This window comes from Triturus cristatus, chromosome 12, assembly GCF_964204655.1.
Source record: "Triturus cristatus chromosome 12, aTriCri1.1, whole genome shotgun sequence".
NCBI lineage: Eukaryota > Metazoa > Chordata > Amphibia > Caudata > Salamandridae > Triturus > Triturus cristatus.
This window is the reverse complement of record NC_140595.1, coordinates 22,030,929-22,053,637: the sequence shown is the minus strand read 5'-3', so window position 1 is coordinate 22,053,637 and position 22,709 is coordinate 22,030,929. Positions and strand designations below refer to the sequence as shown.

The following is a 22,709-nucleotide window of genomic DNA, read 5'->3' as shown; positions in this document are numbered from 1 at the left end:
GTTCCCCAGAAGGACATCGGTGAGGGCTTCATGGAATGAGAGTAGGGGTCAAGAGAAGGAGAGTTCCGTTTGCAGCACTTCCATCAAGATGTTAGTTTTAATTGCCACCGAGGAAACTGAAGGCAAAGGACCTCAGCCACTCTCCGCACCACCAATGCATTTATAGCTCCCTCCTTCGAAGCCAGGGCAGGGGGAGAAAGCATGCCGGAATCTGGAGACGTATCCAGTCCGCTGGCATCACCCAGTTCCTCTCACCAGTCTATATCCTGATCATACTGGTATTCTAAATAATTAGGCTGTCTGGAATTCGGTTAAAACTGACTCTGCCCGACAGTACCCTACCGGAGGAAAATCAGCTGACCTGGTTTAAACCGAGTGTCACTGATTTTCTCCAGTATTGGGGTGTCTTTCATAGATTCACATGCTTGAATATTCCCCGTCGTCGGAGTGGGAGTCCCACGGTAAATAATATAGCAATATATACAGCCATAATATATATATATATATATATATATACATATGTAATCATATAAAACAGAGATATAAGTAAGTAATAACATCAAGAATGTCCCTATATGAAATTTCCATAGAGATACATGGAAAGAGAAAAAAGACATTCGTAGTCTATCTCTGTCATTATGTTAGTCCGAACTCCGGCCAATCAGGCGCCAGCTCCTCTCTAGAACCTTCTCCTCAGAGCTCCTCACCTCAGATTTTCTACCGCACGTCGTGTGAAAGGGAGTCTCCCTGAGCTCTGCTCAGTTTTTTCTCTTCAGGATGACTTCAAGTAAGAAGTCTTTGTTTAGACCTTGTTCTTTTGTGGAAAGCTACGTTATTCTCAGAAGATCCACACAGTAAGTGTATTTACTGTCTTTACCCTACCATGAAGTGGGTGAATATAAATTCTGTAGAATTTTTTCTACAAAAACTCTGAAAGACAGGGAAGGCCGTCTCTTGTTGTGGCTCCAGAGACTTAAGGATAAAGATGAAGTAATTTTCTGAGGTAGAAAACTTTACTTCTGGCCGTTCCCACACAGCCTCAAAACGCAGTAGTGTACAGGAGTTACCTACTCCTTTCCTTAAAAAGAAGAAAATGTCTCTGACTATGACATCTGCCACTTCTTCTTCTTTGAATACTGCTGTGTCGCCCACGAGACATAGTTCTCAGGCTAGTGAGGTTTTCAACTTTCCAGTTTTTTCAAAGATGGCTTCATCGTCTACGATGGCTCCGTCTACGATGGCTCCGTCTACGATGGCTCCGTCTACGGTGGCTCCGTCTACGGTGGCTCCGTCTACGGTGGCTCCGTCTACGGAGGCTCCGTCTACGGTGGCTCCGTCTACGGTGGCTCCGTCGACGGTGGCTCCGTCGACGGTGGCTCCGTCGACGATGGCTCCGTCGACGATGATTCCGTCTACGGTGGTTCCGTCGACGGTGATTCCGTCGACGATGGCTCCGTCGACGATGGCTCCGTCGACGATGGCTCCGTCGACGATGGCTCCGTCGACGATGGTTCCGTCGACGATGGCTCCGTCGACGATGGCTCCGTCGACGATGGCTCCGTCGACGATGGCTCCGTCGACGGTGGTTCCGTCGACGGTGGTTCCGTCGACGATGATTCCGTCTACGGTGGTTCCGTCTACGGTGGTTCCGTCTACGGTGGTTCCGTCGACGGTGATTCCGTCGACGATGGTTCCATCGACAATGAATCTTTCGATGGTGGTTTCCGTCGACGATGGTTCCGTAGACGATTCCGTCTACAAAGATCTCTTCCATAGCCTTCTATGCCTCAGAGCCCGTCGACTGCAGTCTCATCGGTAAAAATAAGGGTTTAAAAAAGACGACTTCTGCACAGAGGTCATTAAAAATCCAAATCTCTTCGACATATACAGCGACTACTTCGTCCTTTGCTGCTGTTCCTTCATTACCATTGCCACCGAGTACTTGACAAGAAATGTCGGGTGAGGTTATATCGGTGGAGGATTCCCGCCTTCCTTCACCATTGTTTTACCACTGACTCAGATCAAGATTCAGAAGAAAGTTTAGCTGAATCGGTTGTGACAACTATAATCGGCGGTTTTTTTCCTTTATCACCACAAGTGTCTGTGGTTCCGCTTACTCCAGTGGTGCCAACAACTATATCGGAACCGGTACCGGCTCCAATACTTTCTGTGGTAATACCTACAGTACCGCTGAGACATTCTTCAACTCGGACAGTACCTCCTCATGATACTGAAGAAGAAGAAGAAATTCCTCAGGACAGGGAGGATGGTGAGATTCTCGATGATGGTGGCGATGCTGATGATGATGATGATGGTATGGCGGAGTGGGATAACTATCATGCCCAAACACCATCTCCCTCTCCGGTGCTACCTGGTGACTCACCACCTGTTGATATGCAAGTTCCACCAGTTAAGGGATAGGACAGCACTAACGTTCAAATTAACGAAGGATTATTTCCTGTACGATTTCAAAGATCAGCCTGTTAAACAAACACATACAATCCCTATAATCGAATTTATTGGGGAGGAAGGCAAAAAGATTATGGAGGCCTCATAGTCTTCCAGCACGGGTGACTAGATTGGAGAAAAAGGTACAAATCCCCTTTAGGAGCACCAGCGTGCCTCACTGGTCAAGCGAAGCCAGATTCTGTAGTCACACAGGCAGAGCAACGCCGGGCTAGAAACCCTGCATCTACGATCACTGCACCACCTGATCGTGGTGGATGTCGTTTGGATGCCATAGGGTGAAAATTCTCTTCGATGGCTTCCACCATGGTGAGAGCGGCTAATGCTTTGGCCATCCTGGGTCGTTAGGACCGTCAAGTATGGGCGGATATGTCAACACTAGTTGAGCAACTGCCGGAACCGTCAAAGACCATGGCATATGACGAAGAAGAGGTTTTATTCGGAGATCAGGTGGATGAAGCTCTCCAATCGATAAAGAAAGATACAGATACTGCTCGCTCTCTGGGCACATTGCAATTTTGATAACAACCCTTTCGGGGTGCACGCGGACGCGGCACCTCCTCTAATTTTCGAAGAGGAATCAATCAATATCGACCTTATAACCAGGGTTCAAACCGATATTCCTCTAACCAACAGCAAACTTCTCAACAGCAGTCTTCCAAGACTTATAAAGGAAAATCCTCTTACAAGGGTTACACTCCTAAGAGACATGACTTCCATCAGTCCCAGAAAATTGGAGATCGAATCTATCGGTACTATTTTCAATGGTCCTCCATACAAGGAACCGTTGGGTTTTGGAAATTATAGCAAGAGGTCACACTTTGGAGTTCATCGAATTCCCTCCACCCACACCACCTACCGGACTGCCACCGGCTCATATCAAAGAACTGTTACAACAAGTTCAATTTCTATAACACAAGGGAGCCATAGGAGTAGTACCAAGATTTCAAAAGAGGGAAAGGATTTATTCCCGATTCTTCCTTATCACCAAAAGGAAGGGGGAATGGAAGCCCATTCTAGATCTGAGGGCTCTCAGCAGGTATCTAAAGAAACATTCTTTTCGTAGGCGAACGCATGTAGAGATCTTGCGATTATTTTCACAAGGAGATTTCATGGAAACAATCGACCTCCAAGATGCATATTTACATATCTCCATACTACGACAACATCGGAAATTTCTTCGTTTTCGAGTGGGTCGAGGGGATTTTCCAGTTCAAAGTTTACCATTCGGACTACGCTCGGCCCCTCGAGAGTTTACAAGGGTGCTAGCCCCTGTGGTAGCGTCCTACGTTCCAGGGTGTTCAGATCTTTCCATTTCTGGACGACTATCTCCTAAAATCACAATCGAAAGTTCAACTTCTACAACACACACATCTTTGACAGGAGGTGTTTTCGCGCCTTAGGGCTCTCCATAAATACCACAAAGTCCCATCTACTGCCTTCTCATCGCACGGATTTTCTGGGAGCAACTTTAGACACAGTGTCAGCAAGGGCACTTCTCTCCCAAGACCGTCTTCAAAAAATTCTCCGACTGGTAACCCTTATCATATCAAAAAGACCCGTTTCTGTAAGAATATTGAAGTCCTTTCTGAAAATGGCGTCATCATGCATTGCATTGATCCCTCATTACAGATTACAGACACGCCCCATCCAAGGAGTACTGGATGTCCAAGAACGCCAGGTTACAGGTTCTTTAAACGATGTTGTAAACGTCACAGATCGGATGAAGTTGGCGCAAAGGTGGTGGACGCAACCGTTAAATCTAACGGAAGGCATCTCTCTTCTGACAATGGTACCAGACATGACAATAACAGACGCCTCTCTGGAAGGATGGGGTGCTCATTTGGAGGTTTTATCAATAAAAGGAAAATGGTCAATATGTCAAAAAACCTGGCACTTCTACAGGTTGGATCTCATGGCTATATATTGCTGGCTCTCAAAGCTTTTTATCCTTTAATCCAAGGAGAATCAGTCCTGATACAGACAGACTATACAACCTGCATGCACTATATAAACAAGCAGGGCAGGATAAAATCTCCGAAACTGTCTCGACTAGCTCAGTCGATTTGGGATTGGTCTGTCAACCATCGCATCACGATATGCAGCAGTTAATCGACCGGGGGTATCCAATATCCTGGCGGATTCCCTGAGCAGGTCCTCCTCATCGACCCATGAATGGGAGTTGCATCAACCAACTCTAGAGAGGATATTTCAACGATGGGGTCGCCCACAGCTGGATCTCTTTGCCACACTAGAGAACCGGAAATGCCGAGATTACGCAAGCTGGCATCCCCACAAAAGATCTCTGGGCAATGCCTTTTGATGGACTGGTACGATCTGTTTGACTACGTTTTTTCTTCCCCCAATCCCACTCGTACCTCGAGTTTCTGTGGTAGATGCGGAGGCAACCTTGCCATCTACTTCTATAGCTCCCCGTTGGCCTCGGCAGGCATGGTTCTCAGAACTACTCCTACTGTCTCAATGCGAACCAATCATTCTACATCCTCGTGCAGATCTACTCACGATGGACAAGGGGAAAATTTGTCATCCGAATCCCTCCTCACTGAGCTTATCAGCTTGGAACCTGAGCACTGTGAATTTGCCCATTTGGATATTCCACAGGACTGTAGAGACATTTTAGCTCAGGCGAGGGCTCCTTCTACGGTGAAAACGTACAAATTAAAGTGGAAAAGGGTTCCCCACTGGTGTGCATCTAATGGGGTGCACCCGTTTTCACTCCACACCAGAACAATTGTTACCGTTCTTCTTGCATTTAGCTAACTCCGGGTTCTCTCATGCAACCTTTAGGGTTTTTTTCTGGCGGCAATTTTCCGTTTCCGTCAGGATGGTTCAACTTCCCTTTTGTTCTTCAAGGATTATCCATCAATTCGTCTAGGGGTTATTTTGCAAATCTCCTCCTGTTAGACGCCCTCCTCCATTGTGGCATCTGAACATCGTATTGGCTCAACTAATGAGACCACCGTACGAACCGATTCACAAGGTCGAGTTGTAGTATCTAACATGGAAGGTGGCTTTTCTTCGGGCGCTAACGTCTTCACGTCACGTCCGTGACATTCATGCATTTACAATAAATCCACCTTTTTCCTACAGTTCAAACCAGATTCTGTAGTATTGCGTACAGATCCAAATTTCTTGCTGAAGGTGCCTCCAGACTGTCATATTAACGAACCAGTGATTTTAAGAACTTTCTTTGCTATCCGCAAACTCCTGCGGAGCAGAGATTACATTCCCTGGATGTGAAACGAGGTTTAACATTCTACATCAGCAGAACGGCTGCTTTACGAAGGACTGATCAACTATTCATAGCTTATGGACGCTTTCACAAAGGTCGTCCAGTGACGAAACCAACTATTGCTCGTTAAGTTTCAGCTGCCATCGTCTTCTGCCATCAAAAGGCAAACAAGCCATTGCAATCACCAGTGAGGGCTCACTCCACCAGAGCAATGTCTTCCTCAACTGCTTTATTTGCTGGAGTGCCTTTGCATCAGAGCTGCAGAGCAGCTACGTGGTCGAGCAGACACACGTTTACAAGACACTATTGCTTGACAACTTTAAACGAGGAGGATGCTGCAGTTGGGCAGGCAGTGCTTCGCAATCTTTTTAAATAAGATGAGCCTCTTCCTTCCCTCCTCCATATTGTTTCCATTTATAATTGACATAATGATGCATTTATACTGTTACAGTTATTCAGTACTGTCATATGCATAAGAAGATTGATTGTCATTACAATTTCGAAGCTGTGTGATCATGGAAACAATGATATTGTTACTGCTAGCTATTCTATATTCAAGCATGTGAATCTATGAAAGACACCCCAATACTGGAGAAGAACAATTGTTACTTACCTGTAAACAGGTGGTTCTCCAGTATTGGTGTCTTTCATAGATTCACATGCGACCCTCCCTCCTCCCTTCAGAGGCTCTCTTCTCCTCATACACTCTGAGTCACTATGGTGCTACGAAAATCTGAGGTGAGGAGCTCTGAGGAGAAGGTTCTAGAGAGGAGCTGGCGCCTGATTGGCCGGAGTTCGGACTAACATAATGACAGAGATAGACTACGAATGTCTTTTTTCTCTTTCCATGTATCTCTATGGAAATTTCATATAGGGACATTCTTGATGTTATTACTTACTTATATCTCTGTTTTATATGATTACATATGTATATATATATATATATATATATATATATTATGGCTGTATATATTGCTATATTATTTACCGTGGGACTCCCACTCCGACGACGGGGAATATTCAAGCATGTGAATCTATGAAAGACACCAATACTGGAGAACCACCTGTTTACAGGTAAGTAACAATTGTTCTTCATAGTTGTTGCGCCACTTGGCGGAGCCAAAGCATTAGAAACCATTGGCCTGCCTGTGGTGGCCTGGCGCAGAGGTGTCAGGGGAAAACACTGCTTCTGCACATGGGGAGCCGAGGTGTGAGTGGCCCGAGGGCCAGAGCAACACCAGGCCCCCTGCCTGGCTCACGTGGGGGGGAGAAGAGCTGTTGTGGTCTGCCGCTATCTTTCATACTACTGCCGCACCCGAGTACTTCACAAGTCTCTAAAAAGACCATTTACTTATCGAGGCTACCTTTGAAATCGCTTGGAAGGCTAATTGCTGTAGGCGCTGTGTAGTGGTTAGATGGCCAGTCTTAGGTTTAGGGTAGCTGAATTCTAATCCTGGCTCCTCGACAACATGTGATCCTGGCCTGTGCCTCGTCCCTCATGCACTGAAACAATAGTCGCCTAAGAGCATGCGTGCACTCAGCATCATGAGGCAGAGAAGCGTTGTACAAGGGATGTAAAAAAGTTATTAATTATAGGGCGTACCTGTCTGCGGGTGATGTGGACTCTCCTTGCTGTCCCAGGAGAGAGGCCTCCTCCTGCCCCATACCGTCCGCCATGGTCCTGCCCACCAGTGCAATCCTCAGTGAAGGGCGGCTTTGGGGAGCTTTGGACCCTTAGTGCACATTGGCAGCTCTGGGCATCTCTCGCTGCTCCCAGCACTGCCTTCTCTGCGCGCTTCTCTGCTCCTCCCCTCCCACCAGGGATCGCCCCCAAAACACGGCGAGCAGCTGCTCCAGTCTAGGGGTGTCCAATTGTCGAAAGAAGTCACCCCGGGACTGAGCGCGGGAGGGAGATGTCAGCGAGCGCACAGAGGCCGGGCCTGGGAGTCAAAGATGTGAGAAGTTGGCCTGATGTATGATGTCACTAGTTCTAGTGTACACCTTATATCAGTCCAAATACCCTTATGGTGATTGGTTGTAAAGTCAACCTTATAGACCAGCTATCCTAGTGGTAGCATGGACAAGAGCAGTCTTAGGCTAAACTCTGAATGGCATGTGAAGCCAGCTGTGATACCATATATAATCCCTTGAATACCAAATGAAAGGACACCACAACAGATATATATATAAAATAAAGTGTATTTATTCTAAGCAAACCCTCAGCACTCTTTATGAGATTAGAGGTAAGTACAACACAGTCTTATTTATGCATACATTAAGTCACACAGGTAAGTAATACAGTTAGGCCCTAGGGGCCACGCAAACCATATACTAAGTAAGTGGTATAAGAACCACTGTCACGGAAATAGAATAGGCCTAGGCCTAGGGAATCGCTGGAGCTACACTACACTAGCGTTAGTTAGGAAGTGGGAGGCCCACGGGATTCGTGTGCAGAGTGGAAACACTCACGCGTAATGCGTAAAAGTCAATAGCAATAGTACAGTTTAGAAAACGGTAGATTTAGGACACTTCCGGAGTAGCTAGGAAGTTGAGACTTGAAAACTAGACCCTAGGATAGTCACTATCCTGATGAGCACCGGAGTACCCAAGTTACCTAGCCCACAGGCTGCGGGTGCATAGGGGTGAAGATGCGTCGTTTTCGTCGTCGACTCCTATGGATGCCTGAAGAAAGATGCTGACAGGCAGTCAGTGAAGAGTGTCCGGTGGATCCCAAGGCTGGGATCAAGAAGAGAAGAAACCTGCAAGCAGAAGGGACAGAGTCAAGGTCACTAGCCAGTGACCACGTGGAACCAGGAAGGAACCAGGCGATGTCGTGAAGAGTTGCAGGTGAAGGTGAAGCTTGTCGCTGCAGCCAGGAGGACCAGGAAGCGTCGAGGACGACCAGGACCAGGAGGCGAGCTGTCCCACGAAGGCTCTTGCTGTCGGCGGCGTCGAAGTTGGACTAGGACTCACCAAGCCTTGGCAAGCGGAACCCACGAAGAACAAAGGACTTGCTTCTGGTGCAGACCAGGAAGGTCTGGGGTGCTTCTTCTTTGCAGAGAAGCGGGAGCCAGTCTGGAGGAGCCAAACCAGCGCAGAAGGTTTCAGGGTGCGTCGTCACAGAGGCCACTAGCCAGCGGGCAAGCAACCGGACAGACGCGGCAAGCAGGAAAATGCTGAAGGGCCCCACGCAGGACTCGTGGAGTGTGGGGGGCTGATCTTCGGTGCAGATGGTGCTTGGGGTTGGGGCTTCTCAATCCCCGGTGCACAACTTCGAGGGTGCCTCAGAAGCTGCGCTGTAAGTTACTAGCCACTTTTCCCAGGTAGCCGGTCCCACGTCGCTCGTCGCCTCCACGGATCTCAGCTCTGCTGCAGATGTGGATGAGGGTCGGAGAAGTCTGGAAGTCAAGGCTCTGGTCGGGCTCTGCAGTCGGTTCCTCGTAGAACGGTCGCAAAGCAAAGGGTAGTCTCTTGATGGTGCCTGTTTGCACAGGGTAGCCACTCCTTGGCTACAAGGGAGATTCTTCAGTCTTCTTCTTTCGTCGAATGTCGAAGGTCCAGAGTTTCTGTTCAGTTTTGCAGGTTCAGGATAATCTAAAGTCTTGAGGCCCAACTCCCACTCTTATACTAATCTGGGGGGCTGGGATACCTGCTAGGTCACGCCTTATGGGTGGGACCTGGGAGGGGGTGGTTACACCCACTTCCCTTTGTCCAGTTTCGCGCCAGAGCTGGGGCTGGAGTGCCCCAGCGCCGGTTTGAACTGGACTATGCAAGGAACACCTTGTGTGCCCCAGGCATGTCTCATTCCTTTCAGCCCACCCTGCCCCAATACACTAAAGGCTGTCTGGGGAGGTGCTAGCACCTCCCCAAGCAGGAAACCTATTGTCCAGGCCTCCCTGGCTGGGATCACTCCCAGCAGCAGGAGGTCAGACTTGTGTCTGTGGCAGCAGCATCCATTTTGTGATGCTAAGGCTTTGGTTAGAGTTAAACAGCAAAGTAGGATTTTAACATGTCTCTCCCTCTAGAAGGGGGGAATAATATCCTCATCACCAGAAATGGTATGGGGGTATTATTCCAAAGTGTTAGACACCTTACACGACATGTTTTGATACAGCCCAACCATAGTTACCATAACCGTTTAAGATTATAAGGCACTTTAAGAGTATATGGTAGGCTATATCATAGAACAGCTATAAGGACATGGTTCCGAAAGCTGCAGACAGGCTCAGCTCATGTTAGAGCACCATCTCACATGTTACCAAGCACTCTGCCTCCAGGATTGTTAAGGCCTGCCATAGGAGTGGCTGATAGGTACACATGTGTCTATATAGAAGGTAGATATAGATATACTATATCTAAGCAAGGGGTGATTACACGACCTTGCCCCAGCTGAGTGATCAGCCAGTTGTGTCAAAATGGAAGGCCAGGCCAGGGGTGGCATAATACATGCTGCAGCCCCTGGTAGGCCTAGGGTACACCTATGCCCTGGGTACCTAGGGTACACTGTACAGGGTCCAATAAGGTGATCCTTACCAATCGGTTATGTACCTAGGGTACATGGAGTCCATTTTAAAGAGAGAGCAGACAGCCTGAGACCCTGAATGGCAGGATCTCAGGCCAACTAAGTCGAAAAACCAGCTAGACACTAGGCAAAAAGTTGGGGGTAACCATAGTCAGATATCCACCTTCCTACAAAAGATGCATTCACCACCGCGAGTGTAATTGTGAAAAGTGCAGTGATCACTTTCATGGCCATTTTCCATGAGGAGCCGCTGCATTAAACGTGGCTCACGTGCGTCTTCCTAGATTTTGCAGTGTGGTGGGAAGGAAAGGAATCCCTTCAAAGGAAGCGGTTTCCAATGGTGTTCCCTTCCTCCTTTGCCTCTGCAGCTGTGAGCACCCATGCCGCCAAAAAACATATATGCACGTATCTAGCTAAGCCCAGCGAGGGGCATAGGAGATGATCGTCTTTGTCCCCTTCAGTACCGCAGCAGCCAGATCAAGACCCTGCTAGCAGGGCCAACACAAGGCAGCCTGCATCGGATATGCAATGGGGCCTTCCTTCAATTGAGTGCCAAAGAGGACGGAGACATAAATACTGGACCTTTATAATATTTTAAGATTCTGCTAAGGCCTGCTCATGATGTTTAAAAATAGGACTCCATATAAACTCGCCAGTATTCATTTTTAAAATGGCTTTTCTGTCTTTTTTCCGTCTTTACCAGTGAAGGATAGTCAAAACAGTTAGAGCACAAGTTTGAAAACGCTTTCTTTATTTGCTGTTTGAAGTATGTAATGGGAAGGGGGTAAAATACCTACTTAAAGTGATTTTCATAATTTTTGTATTGGCTAGGCATTGGCAATGCCAGTGAAAAACCAACAGGTGGCAACCCTAATTTATGCGGCCTTGACCTTTCCATTGCACACAAAGATTCCTCCTAATCCGGTGTGGCAGGGCTTTAAGGGGCTTGAAATGAGTGCAATAGCGAGCCCTATATTCATGTTCACTGGAGTGGCTGCCACTCTAACGGAGGGAAAGCCTTTTCTCAGATTGCAGGTGAGGAGCGGGGATAAAGGGTAAAATAAGGGACACAGGGAAGTGAACAAAAAGACTTCTAGAATGGTCAGGCGATAATAAGCAGAGTAGTGAGATGATAGAATGGCGCGCATCCTCCTGGTGTGATGAGATCAAGAGCATTTGGACTTGATAAAGTAAGGGTGAAAGTCTCATTGTGCCTGTCAGTGGGTCACAAAGGTGTTCAGACAATTTGCACATCCAATCCTTGGCCTTTCAGCAGCGTGTACAGAGCAATTGCTCCATATGTGCCAGGTTTAATTATGATTCTGTATTTAAGTGTGTGAAGGAGGTATGCAGCAGATGAAATATTAACAGCAGGAAAAGAAAATGTTCATATACAGGTGTGAAGAGAGAGTGAACATGTACATGTTTGTGCATGGGAGAGGGCAGGGTGAAGAGGAAATGAAGCAAGATTGTCATGAAGATGGAGATAAAGTGCGAGTTAAATAATTGTCACTAAGGTGGAGATAATGTGAGAGATGAAGGATGTCAAAGAGGAGAAAACTGATGCAAGTGTCCCACAATAAAATGGTGTACAGTAGAAAATGGGATTAATTGGCAAACACTAAAAACCACCACCACCCCATCCAGATATTACAATGTCTAATTCACAAACTCATATTTTCAGAATTGAAACATTTTGAATTTGTCTGAATCTTATTAAATGTTTTCCTCTAACTTTGCCTCCTAACCACACACTCTATCCCCGCCCCCACACCAGCAGCCTAATTTGATGAGTATCTACACTTTTTTTCCAAGCACTGGCAGTAAAGTACTCTCACTCCACCCACCCGATCACGTGGACCACGCATAAGCATGTGGCTATGAGTTAGTGAATGAATGAATGAATGAATGAAGAATGAATGATGAACATGGCAGACCAACGCTACAAACATTGTCTTCCGCCCACATTAAAACAAGCGCGGCCCGCGGCACTCCGAAATTAAGCAGACAAAAAACTACACCTATTGGCGGTGCCAGTGCTTGTTTTCAGTTTGCCATGCAGTGCTTTTCGGGGTTTGGAGTGCCATCCAGTGCATGCAGTGGATTCCCGATGCCAATAGTTTCTAAAAATCGTTTTCCAAGTAAGAAGACCCTCATTACAACTTTAACAGCCATGCTTTTTCCCAGACCCGATACTTAAGTAGCTATTTACTTCACAGATTGGTAGCCCATTTACTGTAGCACGGCTTTATCTGTTGTAGCTATTTGTATAGTGTAAAAGTCAATGGGCTATGATTTTAATATCAAAGGCAAACAACACAAATGCATAATTACTAGCAACACGCAGATATCTTATTCTAATTACGTGTCTAGAGATTAAAAGCAAGGAAAGTGAAAAAGATCCAAATTGAAAACTATTAACCTGTCTTAACGCAGCGAAAGTTGTGCTATTAACAGCCCGCGTAAAACAAGTTGATCTTAAGCAGAGCCAAATCTGTCAGTGAGAGAGTTGGTACAAGTGTTAAAAATAGTGTTGCATTGGTAACCATCGCCAACGAGAGAGAGGGAGTTTCACAGGCTGTTGTGCGCGAGATAAGGCAGACATTCCCGTGTGTTTGGTTGACTGTGATCACGGAGCTTGGAACTGTCCCAAAAGCTCAGAGCAATGAACGCTGTGTTTGTGGGGTCCAGGCTGGCAGCAGCCCCATCCTGAATAATGAAAAGGAATCCAGGAGGCAGGTGTGCCTTACAAGTAGTCTTTGCTGGCGAGCAGGCGGTAATCAGGTGCACGGTACATACGAGCTGTTTTCACCCATCCGTACATTGTCAGTGTTAGTCATGGGTAGAGGTGTTGTACGACCTGACCCTTTCCCAATTTCTTTTCTGCCTTTTACGTGCTTTACATTAATTGTGGCCTCCAACTTCCCTATGGCCTCCACATTCTCTACGTGCACTGTATGTGTTCCGTACAACGTGCATGCAGGGTGAACACTTTGCCTGGGTTTAGAGACCGCTTAGCTGGCCGGACAGTTGCCTTTAAGTAAGTTACGTATTTACAAAGGGATGCACGCACCTCACGCTAACTTTGGCTATACCAGTAAAACCAAAAACAACCCGTCCAGAAGGTGCCGGTGCCCAAGACAGCCAGGGGTCGTGCTATATCTGTACCCGCATGTGTTGCGTCGTTCATTATGTATACCCTGCACGAAATTCTGTATTTTCCTTTTTCATCCCCAATTAGAAGTGAGGAAGTGAAACATGCATTTCAAAGTGAATTCTTTTAGGGCTCCTCCTCTGACAGGCAATGTCAAGGAAGTGAAACATGCATTTTAAAGTAATTTCTTTTAGGGCTCCTCCTCTGACATGCAACGTCACGCCAAACAAAGATGGCGTTGGCCTGTCCAAATGGGCCATCCTAAAGGTGGACAAGGCCGTCAGCAAGAAGCCTAATTTCCAATCACGCGCCACTGTTTACCATAAACGATGACGCGAGCCAATGGGAAACAGGGGCGGGGCTTCAAGTCCCTTCTGAATCCGTATTGATTGCTAATCCCTTCAGAATCCCTGTTTAAAGCTAAAGTTAAAGTATGCACCCAGTTCGCAGAACCTGTCCCAGAGAATGTCAACCTTCAGGTGCATCAGAATTGGCATGAAAAGCTACGTCAGTGGCCACAGTTGGCAAATTGTGTACTGGCTGTTTTGGCATTGCCAGTCTCAAGTGCCAATGTTGAGAGGGCCTTTTCACAAATAAAAGTTTATATGGGAAGGAAAGAGAGCACGAATGACCAAAGACTCACTGAAGAAATATTGTATGGTGTACTACAATAAGTTGCAATTGTAAAAATGTATTTGGACCCCATATACACTGTACGTACACTGTCTATATACCATGCATCAATGAAGAGAGAAAGCAATAATAAAAGCAAAGTGTTCCATAAACACCTGTAAAACACTGTTTCAGTTGTTTTTTATGGCGCGAAAATGAGTAACCACTGAAAATCACTGTTTTTTTGAGGTATTGAAATAACTAAAAACACCACCAGAATTGACCAAAAATAGAAACTGAAAACAGGAAAGCCTATAAATAATCCAGCAACCGCCTCCTATTCCTTCCCGTGGCCTTGCCCTTCAGAATAGGACTCAGGCACCGACTTAGGACATGGAGGGGTCCCGTCGGTGCCAGAATCGGCGTCGGTCGACGCGGCTCGGTGTCATCGGGAATCACAGTGGGGCAGGCGCCGGTGGCATCGGCGCCGGCGACAGGGAAAGTTATAGTGACACGACCGGCGCCGGTATGGATCCATGACCATTAACATGGGGGCCCATTGGAGCTGGAGCTGCTGGCTCGGAACTATAAGGAGCTCCCTCCGGTCCCGTGAAGCCCAAAAGCACGCCGGAGAGGCCGCACTGCTCAAAAATGAGACGCATGGCCTCAGAATTTCTTAATTTGAGTGGGGTCGCTATGGCTCCTGGAAAACTGGGGAGACTTGGAGTTGGCCCAGGCACATGTTCCGAAGAACCAGGCCTCGAATGCCGATGTGCTTTCGTTGCTTATGCAGACGGACGACGAGAAGTCAAATCGCGCTTTGACATGTGTTTTTTGTACCTCTTACCTAAGTGCCCTGAAGAATTTGAGTGTGACAAAGATGACTTCGGACTCTAGAAATAGCCCGAGACCTTTCTCTCGAGCAGGGCCATGACTTTCACGGAGTCGCATGGCGGGCCTCTACCAGCTTCAGAGACCAGCTCCCTCAAACTCCTTGGCACTGTAGCCCGGTAGTCGGAGCACGTGGTCGTGCTCCAGACACCACAAACACATGAGGCGCAAGTCCATCACTGACATGCTGCGGTGAAAGGCATCACAGGGTTTAAAACCTGTCTTCCACCTCGACAGACTAGGCTAAAAAAAACAAAAAATGGTCAAGAAAACGTCGCGCAAATCCTGTCAAGAATTGACTAAGAGGTAGCTCTTCTCTTGGATCAACGCTGGCTGGCATGGAAGGAAAAGAACTGATGTCAGTGCGGCGTGGTGGTGCTTATATAGGTGACATGGACGTTGTAGGAGAGTAGGATCTGCACTTATGTTGCCCCCACTTTTTTTCCGATGTTAACACTGGTTTCTGGCTATAGTCTGGCTGGGTCAAGGCTAATCAGGGCCCCAGTCTCTCTGTTCTCTCTAAACAACTTGGAGTGCATACTAGATGCACTAGTGATTGGATTCTGTGGTACCTTATGAGCCCCTAGTATATGTTACCTTAGGTACCAAGGGCATAGGTACTTCACAGGCCTACCAGGGGCTGAAGCATGTATTATGCCACCCCTGGGAAGCAGACTAAATCTGACACCACAGGCCTGCTACTGCAGCCTGGGTGAGGTAGTGTTAGCACTCCTCACTGAGGTATAGGTTCCTATATCTCACCATACACACACATATAAACCTATTAGTCACCCCTAAGGCAGGCCCTATCAATCCTGAGGGCAGGGTGCTTGGTTTACAATGTGAGGGGGTGCCTCTGCATGAGCAGGGCCCCTCTGCAGCTGGCAGAGTCTATTCTCTGTGGCTGTTTGTGGATGCGGTTAAACCATATACTCTCAAGTGCATTATAACCTACCGGTAAATGCTAACTTTGGAATGACTGCATCAAAACATGTCGTGTTTGGTGTCAAACAACTTGGAATCATACCCCCACACCAGTAACTGGTGTGGGAGTATGATCCCACCCTTCTAGAGGGGACGACATGTACCTACTGTGGTAACACGGTAGAAATCTGAAAGAGCCCTGGCATAAAAAAATGGATGCCACCTGCACAGACATTGGGCTGCCCTCCTGCTGCTGACTGTAACTCGCAGTGGAGGAGGCCCAACAATAGGCATCCTGTCACAGGGAGGTGTCACCACCTTCCAGACAGGATTTAGTGTATTGGGGCGGGGTGGGTGCACTCCTAGAGTGCTTTGAAGTCCTGCACTGGGGGAGCAGTAGGCTCCTCTGTGCATATGCCAACTCAAACCGGTTCAGGGGCTACCTGTCTCTGCTCTGGCGTGAAACTGGACAAAGGGAAGTGGGTGTAACCACCCCCTACCCTGACCCTCCCAGAGGAGTGGTCATAAAGCTAGTCCCTCCCTTGCTTTTAGTATAAGATAGGGAACCCTTGCCATTGCAAACTAGATATCCCTTCGACGTTCCACTACCTTTGGAAGACGGAAGAATCTCCCTTGGAGTCAAGGAGTGACTCCCCTGCTTGGCAGGCACCAAAACTTTGAATCAACGGTCGCAAACTTTCCTGCTCCCGCTGGAGCCCCAAGTCCCTGCAGCCCCAGAAGCGGATCTCCTGACTTCTCGACGGCCATTGTGAGTCCCCAGCAGAGCTGAGGCGAGTGGACCCCACGAGTGACGAGGAACAGCAATACCCGGGTACCGTGCACTATTGTCGAGTGCAACCCCTTCACGATGTTCTACGAACTTGTGCATTGGACCATTTGTGGCCCAAGCCTCCAGCAGGTTTTGCAGCGAAAATCAGAGGCCTACCCCGTCCAGAGTGACCGAACCAAAGGGCTCCCCTGGTTGCTCCAGGCCTGCCCTCACTTACCCTCGCTGAGTGAGTCCCTCAGACCTTGCTGGTCTGCACCGCTGACTTTATTCACTTTCCACGAGACTTGCTGTTGCCAAGGCTTGTTGGCTCCAATCCGGTTGCCGACACCTCAGTAAGCTGCAGACGTCGTGGGACACTCCGAATCCAGCTGCTGGTCATCGTCGATGCCTCCTGGTCCTCGTGAGCGAAGAGTCAAAACACCCTTGATCACCTGAAATCACCCGACTTCCGTGGGCATCCATCTTCCTGATTCCGGGTCACTGGCAAGTGACTGTGAACACTGTCCCTTCTGCTTTCAGGTCATCTTCATCCTGAATCCAGCCTTGGATTCCACCGGACACTTCTTCAGTCTTCGCAAGCAGCAAATCTTCTTTGGCTTCCATAGAAAACAGCGACGCGACCCGACACCAAAAGACACCTATGCACCCGGCTTCCCTGGGTGAGGTAACTCCTGCACTCCGGTGCCCTAGTGTGTGCTGGCCCTCGAATTACTTACCTTGTAAGTGGCTTGCTTGTAGACTTCCTCAAAGTACCCTAAAACTTTAAAAATCCAACCGCGACTTGCTCCATTGAAATCAATAGGGAACCCGCGGCTGTGTTCTCACGCTGTACGCATCACCCGTGGGTCTTTTACCTACCTGCTTTTGCTGCATTAGTGAAGCCCCAGCGATTCTACAGGCCCTAGGCCTGGTCCCCTTGCAAGTCGACTTTCCTAAACCTCTTTTTTAGTATATGGTCTAGTACGCCCCTAGGGCCCCAGATATATTTGTGCTTAACTTATTGTGAAACGTTGATATTTGAATGTGTTCCTGACTTCTAATCTCATAAAGAGATTAGTAGAGTTTGTCTAGTAATAAATACATATATATTTGATATATATACCTGTGTGGTGTCCTTTCATTTGGTAATTCAAGAGATTATAAGGTAAAACAAGCTGCTTTATATTCCTCTGAGACTTAGCCTGAAGGCTGCTCTCCACAGCTACCACTAGGATAGCTTTCTTTAAAAGGTTGTCTTAAACCTATCTACCATATGAGTCGAATTGGACTGGTGCAAGGTGACCACTATAACTAGTGACCAGCGTATGCCAGGCCAACTTCTCACAGGCGTCACTTCTGGTGTGGACGCTGACAACACCACGTGTAGCCGGCCAATGCTACCTGCCAGGGCACAGGAGTACTGCTCATGAAAGATCTTCCGGATCCAGTCTGACGTCTGGGAAAATTAAAAGGTAAGGAATCTGCGGCAAGAAGTTTCTATCAGATACATTTGTACATCAGACTTAAGATACACTGACACAGTTTCCTGTAATGATGTTATCTCTCCCTGTTTTGGGAGTCTCATTACATTCCAGCTTTGAGTCTCTGGCTCCTAACAGCAAAGCCCCCTAAAGTACTTCATGATTTCAGGTGCATCGATAAGCTGAAATGTCTGAACGACCTCCTTGTGGTGACCCTGGAGGAGTGCAAGAGTGATTCCGAGAGTCTGAGCATGATGCTGGGAAAGCACGAGTCGGACAGCACAGCACTGCACATGGCGGTGCAGGCCAGGTGAGACCCATGCTGAAGTCACTGAGGTGGAGGGTGTTCTCAAATGCTTGTGATCTGGAGCTAGAGCAGTGTGGTATGGTTTCTGGTGTGTTAGCAGAGACTGGCTATCCTGTGAAGAGTTCCAGAAGTCATTGCTTTTGGGAGTCCCTTAGGACTGGATCAGAAGCTGCTCTGACAGCCTTTGGGAGGAACAGACTGGTTAGGTTGCAGATTTCGCCAGAGGCCACTGAGCATCTGTGTGTTAGGGCAGACCATTGAGTGTGCTAAAAGAGGAATACCTGAGTTCAGATAACCTGACATGAGTTGTTTCTATAACTCCCCTTTATCATTTGAGAGTCTGGAGTCCAAAGACAGATGTTTACGCTTGTTCAGCCATTTACGGTCAACAAACCATTCAGTGAACTAACAGAAACAATTTCACAACCTAAGGCTGTACATATAATGAGGTGCTGCAAAATATATTTTTACAAAGTATAACCATATTTTGTAACAGAGAGAAAACACCACTTCATCGCTACATGAATATCTGCAGTTACTATGGGAGAGCACTGCTACACTAACATGCATGTATGGTAGGCGTGCAGTGGTACATTAAAATGTTCAGATAGATTGAAGGCATGCAATGCTACACTGACACATCCAGGTATGGTTGGGCATGCAATTCTACATGGACATGTAAATGTATGGTAGGTGTGCAATACTACACAAACATGTGAAGACATGGCAGGCATACAATTCTCCACTAAAATGTGCAGACATGAAAGCCGAATGGTCCTACACTAACAATTGCAATGAGCAGCAAATTTGCAGAATACCAGAAATAATTTATTTATGAAGTAGTCGGCAATTGACAGTATGTGGTACATGCTTGGATGTGTGTGACCTAACCACAATAACGCCTGTTTCCTCTGGCAGTGAAAGACATATAGCGGTGCAGGAGGTGCTGCAGATGCTGTCAAATGTAAAGCTGGAGCTTCGACAACTAGTAAAAAAGAACTACTCTGCGTCACCAGGTGAATGGTTGCAGTATTGTCTAGTACTCTTTGGGTCTATGTCTCATATATTTCAGCATTTCTCTACATCCTAGCCACAGTCAGACAAAATCCACACCTCTTTACAATATGAGTAAAATGCATATTCAGATGAGAATTCAGGTAAGGCCCATTGATTGGTTGAGAAGAGCCAGCTGTTAAGTAGGCAAAACAGAGTGCCCGCCTCCAGCGTGGGTTGGGTGGCAGTCGAAGATAATGTTGATGATGCTTTGCTTGTGTGAAAGCTTGCAGTTATTGCTCCAGGCATTTTGTGATTAGCCAGTTAGCGAGATTTTTCTAGAAGACCTGGTTGCATTTGTTGGCCAAGACTTTTGGGCAGATGTAGTGGAATGTAACAGTCATTTTGACACACTGAGAATTCCGTCATGGATGCTTGAATGTTTGGCTCTTTGTGTGCTCTTGTCACTTCCTTGGCAGTGGTGTCCAGAACTTACTTTGTAGGGGCTAAGTCGTGTGGTGAGATGACGGACACTCCCCAGAAACCAAGAAGCAAAAGCCTTCATCATTAGGGTTTTTATTGGGGATCCTGGCCTCTTTCCTATTTAGGCCTATAGGAAGGTGCTAGAATTCTAAAGTTCTTCGTGTCAGGGCCAGCGGTTTCTCTAGTCTTTTTTGTTCCCTATGTCGGCATCTCTGGTCAGGCTGGTTTCCAGTGCGAAGAACCTCTTTAGGTTACAAGCCATAATATAAATTAACATGCAACTAATTTGGTCCAAATCCGGAACTCCTCCACTTTTGTAAGATACTCGGGGATAGGCCTCTGTACTATGAATCCACTACCTATATTTTGGGCCTTTGATTCATGTTTTTTGTCTCTCTCAGAGGTTGTTCCAAGTAGTCAATATTTCTCAATGGTAATACATTCTTCGGTGGTGCTCCAAAATGTATCGATTATGTGTATGATTGAGTTGTACTGGCGAGTGGGAAATATATGCAAATGAGGTGATTGATGGAAGATTTCTGTTCTGCTAATGTTATTGTTAGTTCTCTTTTGTGCATGTCGGTGGTAGACTTCACAAATTGCCGGTATGTATTTCTAATCTAGATGAGACATTAAAATGGCAGTCGTGCTTAGAAGAATTTGAGAGCAAAAAGAAAATCTTGCTTTCAGAGGCCAGGACACTGCTCCATGAGGTGGAAGGTTTTCCCATGTCTGACGGGAAAGATTCGGGAGGAGGCTTACAGCAAACGTAAGTGTGCTGTTCTATTTCTGTTTGAGGTAAGGCCTAAATAATGGCTATGGGTCTCATTTAGATTTTGTTGGAATGGATACTTCATCTCAAATCCACCATATTACAAGCGCGTTATAGCCTCTGGCATTTGTAATATGGCAGATGTGGTCTCTGACACGTTTTGATCGAGTGTCCTGTCCACTAACCTTAACAAGGTCCAATGTCTTCCTATAAGGGGCTCGGAAACCGAAGGAGAGGAGGTTGTGACGGTACATTATACCATTACTTGCATAGATGTTACTGTAGAAAGGGTTTGAGAAGAATTTATAGTACGGGGGTACTTGTACATTTGGGGGCTTAGGTAGGACTTCATGTTTTTACATTCACTAGACCCAGTGGACTATTCTCAGTGTACATCACTGTCAGTGACAACAAAAGCCGTAGTCTTGTTTCATTGATAATAATGGATGGTAGAGATAGGGTCAGAGGGAGAGTCGGTGCACACATAGGGTGGTGGGCAGTATGTGTGATAGTAACATACATTGTACTGTGAATTGCGTAATTAATTGGTCTAACAATTTGTTGCCTCTAGTTCTTCCAGTTGGAACAGTTTTGGGTTGAGCTGTGAAGAAAAGTGTCTGAAAGATTACCTCTGGAAACTCAGGCAGGACCAGGCACCAATTAAAGTCACCTTGGTAGAACTGGCTTTGAAAGGCCCCACTCGGCCGGTGGATGTGGCGCGCATCAGTGATGTCATCAAGGCCAAGGTTGATGATGCCATTGAGGCTTCAGTAGACATCTTACCCGGCTATACAAGGACACCCATTCTGGAACGACCTCAGCTCCTGCAGAACCTATCAACGCTCAGGGTGTGTGTTGCTTATTATCACCCTTCAACTGGGGGAATGTTACTCATACAAATATGTTTCAAGCTGGTTTGGTAACGTAAATTCAAAGCCTAATTGAGGAGAGCTGTTAATGTAGAATAACAAGGGTACATTTTCTGAAAGATCCTAAGACTTTTGTTATTAAAGTTATACTAGGGATCATCGTGGAAGGTAAAAACAATGTTTTCACCTGGCCCAGGCAATACCCATGTCAACTATTGACATTGGTAACAATAGTTACTGCTACAAACACTACTGCTGTTTCTTTGACTGCTGCTGTCAAGAAAACATGGACAACTTTCAAATACAATTATGTTACTTTAAAGTGAGTTCCAACCCGCCACATCGGCTCTCAGATAGCATACGTTTCTGCATTTCCTTGCTTCTTCTAAACAGTTGTGAGCCCATCAGATGACAAAATGAGTGTGCAAACGAGCTTGTTTTCCACCATCACTTAGGAATTGGTGTCTTCTTCCAACAGGAGCAACTGGCAGATCTGAAGGCGGAGCTGCACCTGCGAAAGAAGGAAAACAGGGTCTTGGAGCTGCAAGCCCTGGCCCAAGTGCACCAGGAGAATGCATACGTACTCCTCATGGATCACCTGAAGTGGCAGCTAGAGGATGGAAGTGAAAGGTGTCTGTCACCGGTGAGCTTGAGAAGAAGTGCAGGTGGTAGCTGCTCGGGGAGAGAGCTGAGCGTAGCCGTCCTTTCAGCACAAGACGAGTGAGGGGATATTGCTCTGCCTGAGTAACTTTGAAGAAATTTTAGGGCCTTTCTCTGATGAGGAGTAAAGGTTGTGGAGGGGACTTTCACACTTGATAGCACTCTCTAGTAGCAAGCTGGGCATGTGTTCGATTAACCATCCCAAACTAGGATCAATATGCTGTTCCTATTAGTTAATTTTAGTGGTCAGCCATAGAGATGTCAGCACCATTAACCTTTATCTCATTGTTGGTTAGATGCATAAGGCAGAAAGGTTTAAAACTGATTTGCCTAACTTATCACTGTTGGATGTCGACATAAAGATAATTTACAACTGCAATGACTAAATATAGTTGGTAACCTGAACCCCGCACAAAGTATATGTTAAAGAAAAAAGAAGAATAATAAGATTGAAATTGCTAGTGATGTTACATTGTGCACTTCCTCTAGTATAAAACTGCAAATAACCAGGGAACGTAATTCAGCCCCTACTCAGTGACAGTTAGTTATTAAA

At 46.7% G+C, this 22,709-nt stretch overlaps 1 protein-coding gene across 5 annotated transcripts in view; it reads left to right on the top strand.

Moving 5' to 3' along the window:
- USHBP1 (USH1 protein network component harmonin binding protein 1) overlaps window positions 1–22,709 on the top strand; it is a 291,429-nt gene that overhangs the window by 231,145 nt on the left and 37,575 nt on the right. For all 5 annotated transcript variants that reach the window (XR_014972163.1, XM_085638300.1, XM_085638302.1 and 2 more), the window contains 5 exons: window positions 18,242–18,382; window positions 19,298–19,395; window positions 20,480–20,624; window positions 21,199–21,475; window positions 21,975–22,139. Coding sequence is in view for 4 of the 5 variants with exons in the window: in XM_085638300.1 (XP_085494426.1) it covers window positions 18,242–18,382; window positions 19,298–19,395; window positions 20,480–20,624; window positions 21,199–21,475; window positions 21,975–22,139 (826 nt within the window). In the remaining variant the exon portion in view is untranslated. The remainder of the gene's footprint in view (window positions 1–18,241; window positions 18,383–19,297; window positions 19,396–20,479; window positions 20,625–21,198; window positions 21,476–21,974; window positions 22,140–22,709) is intronic.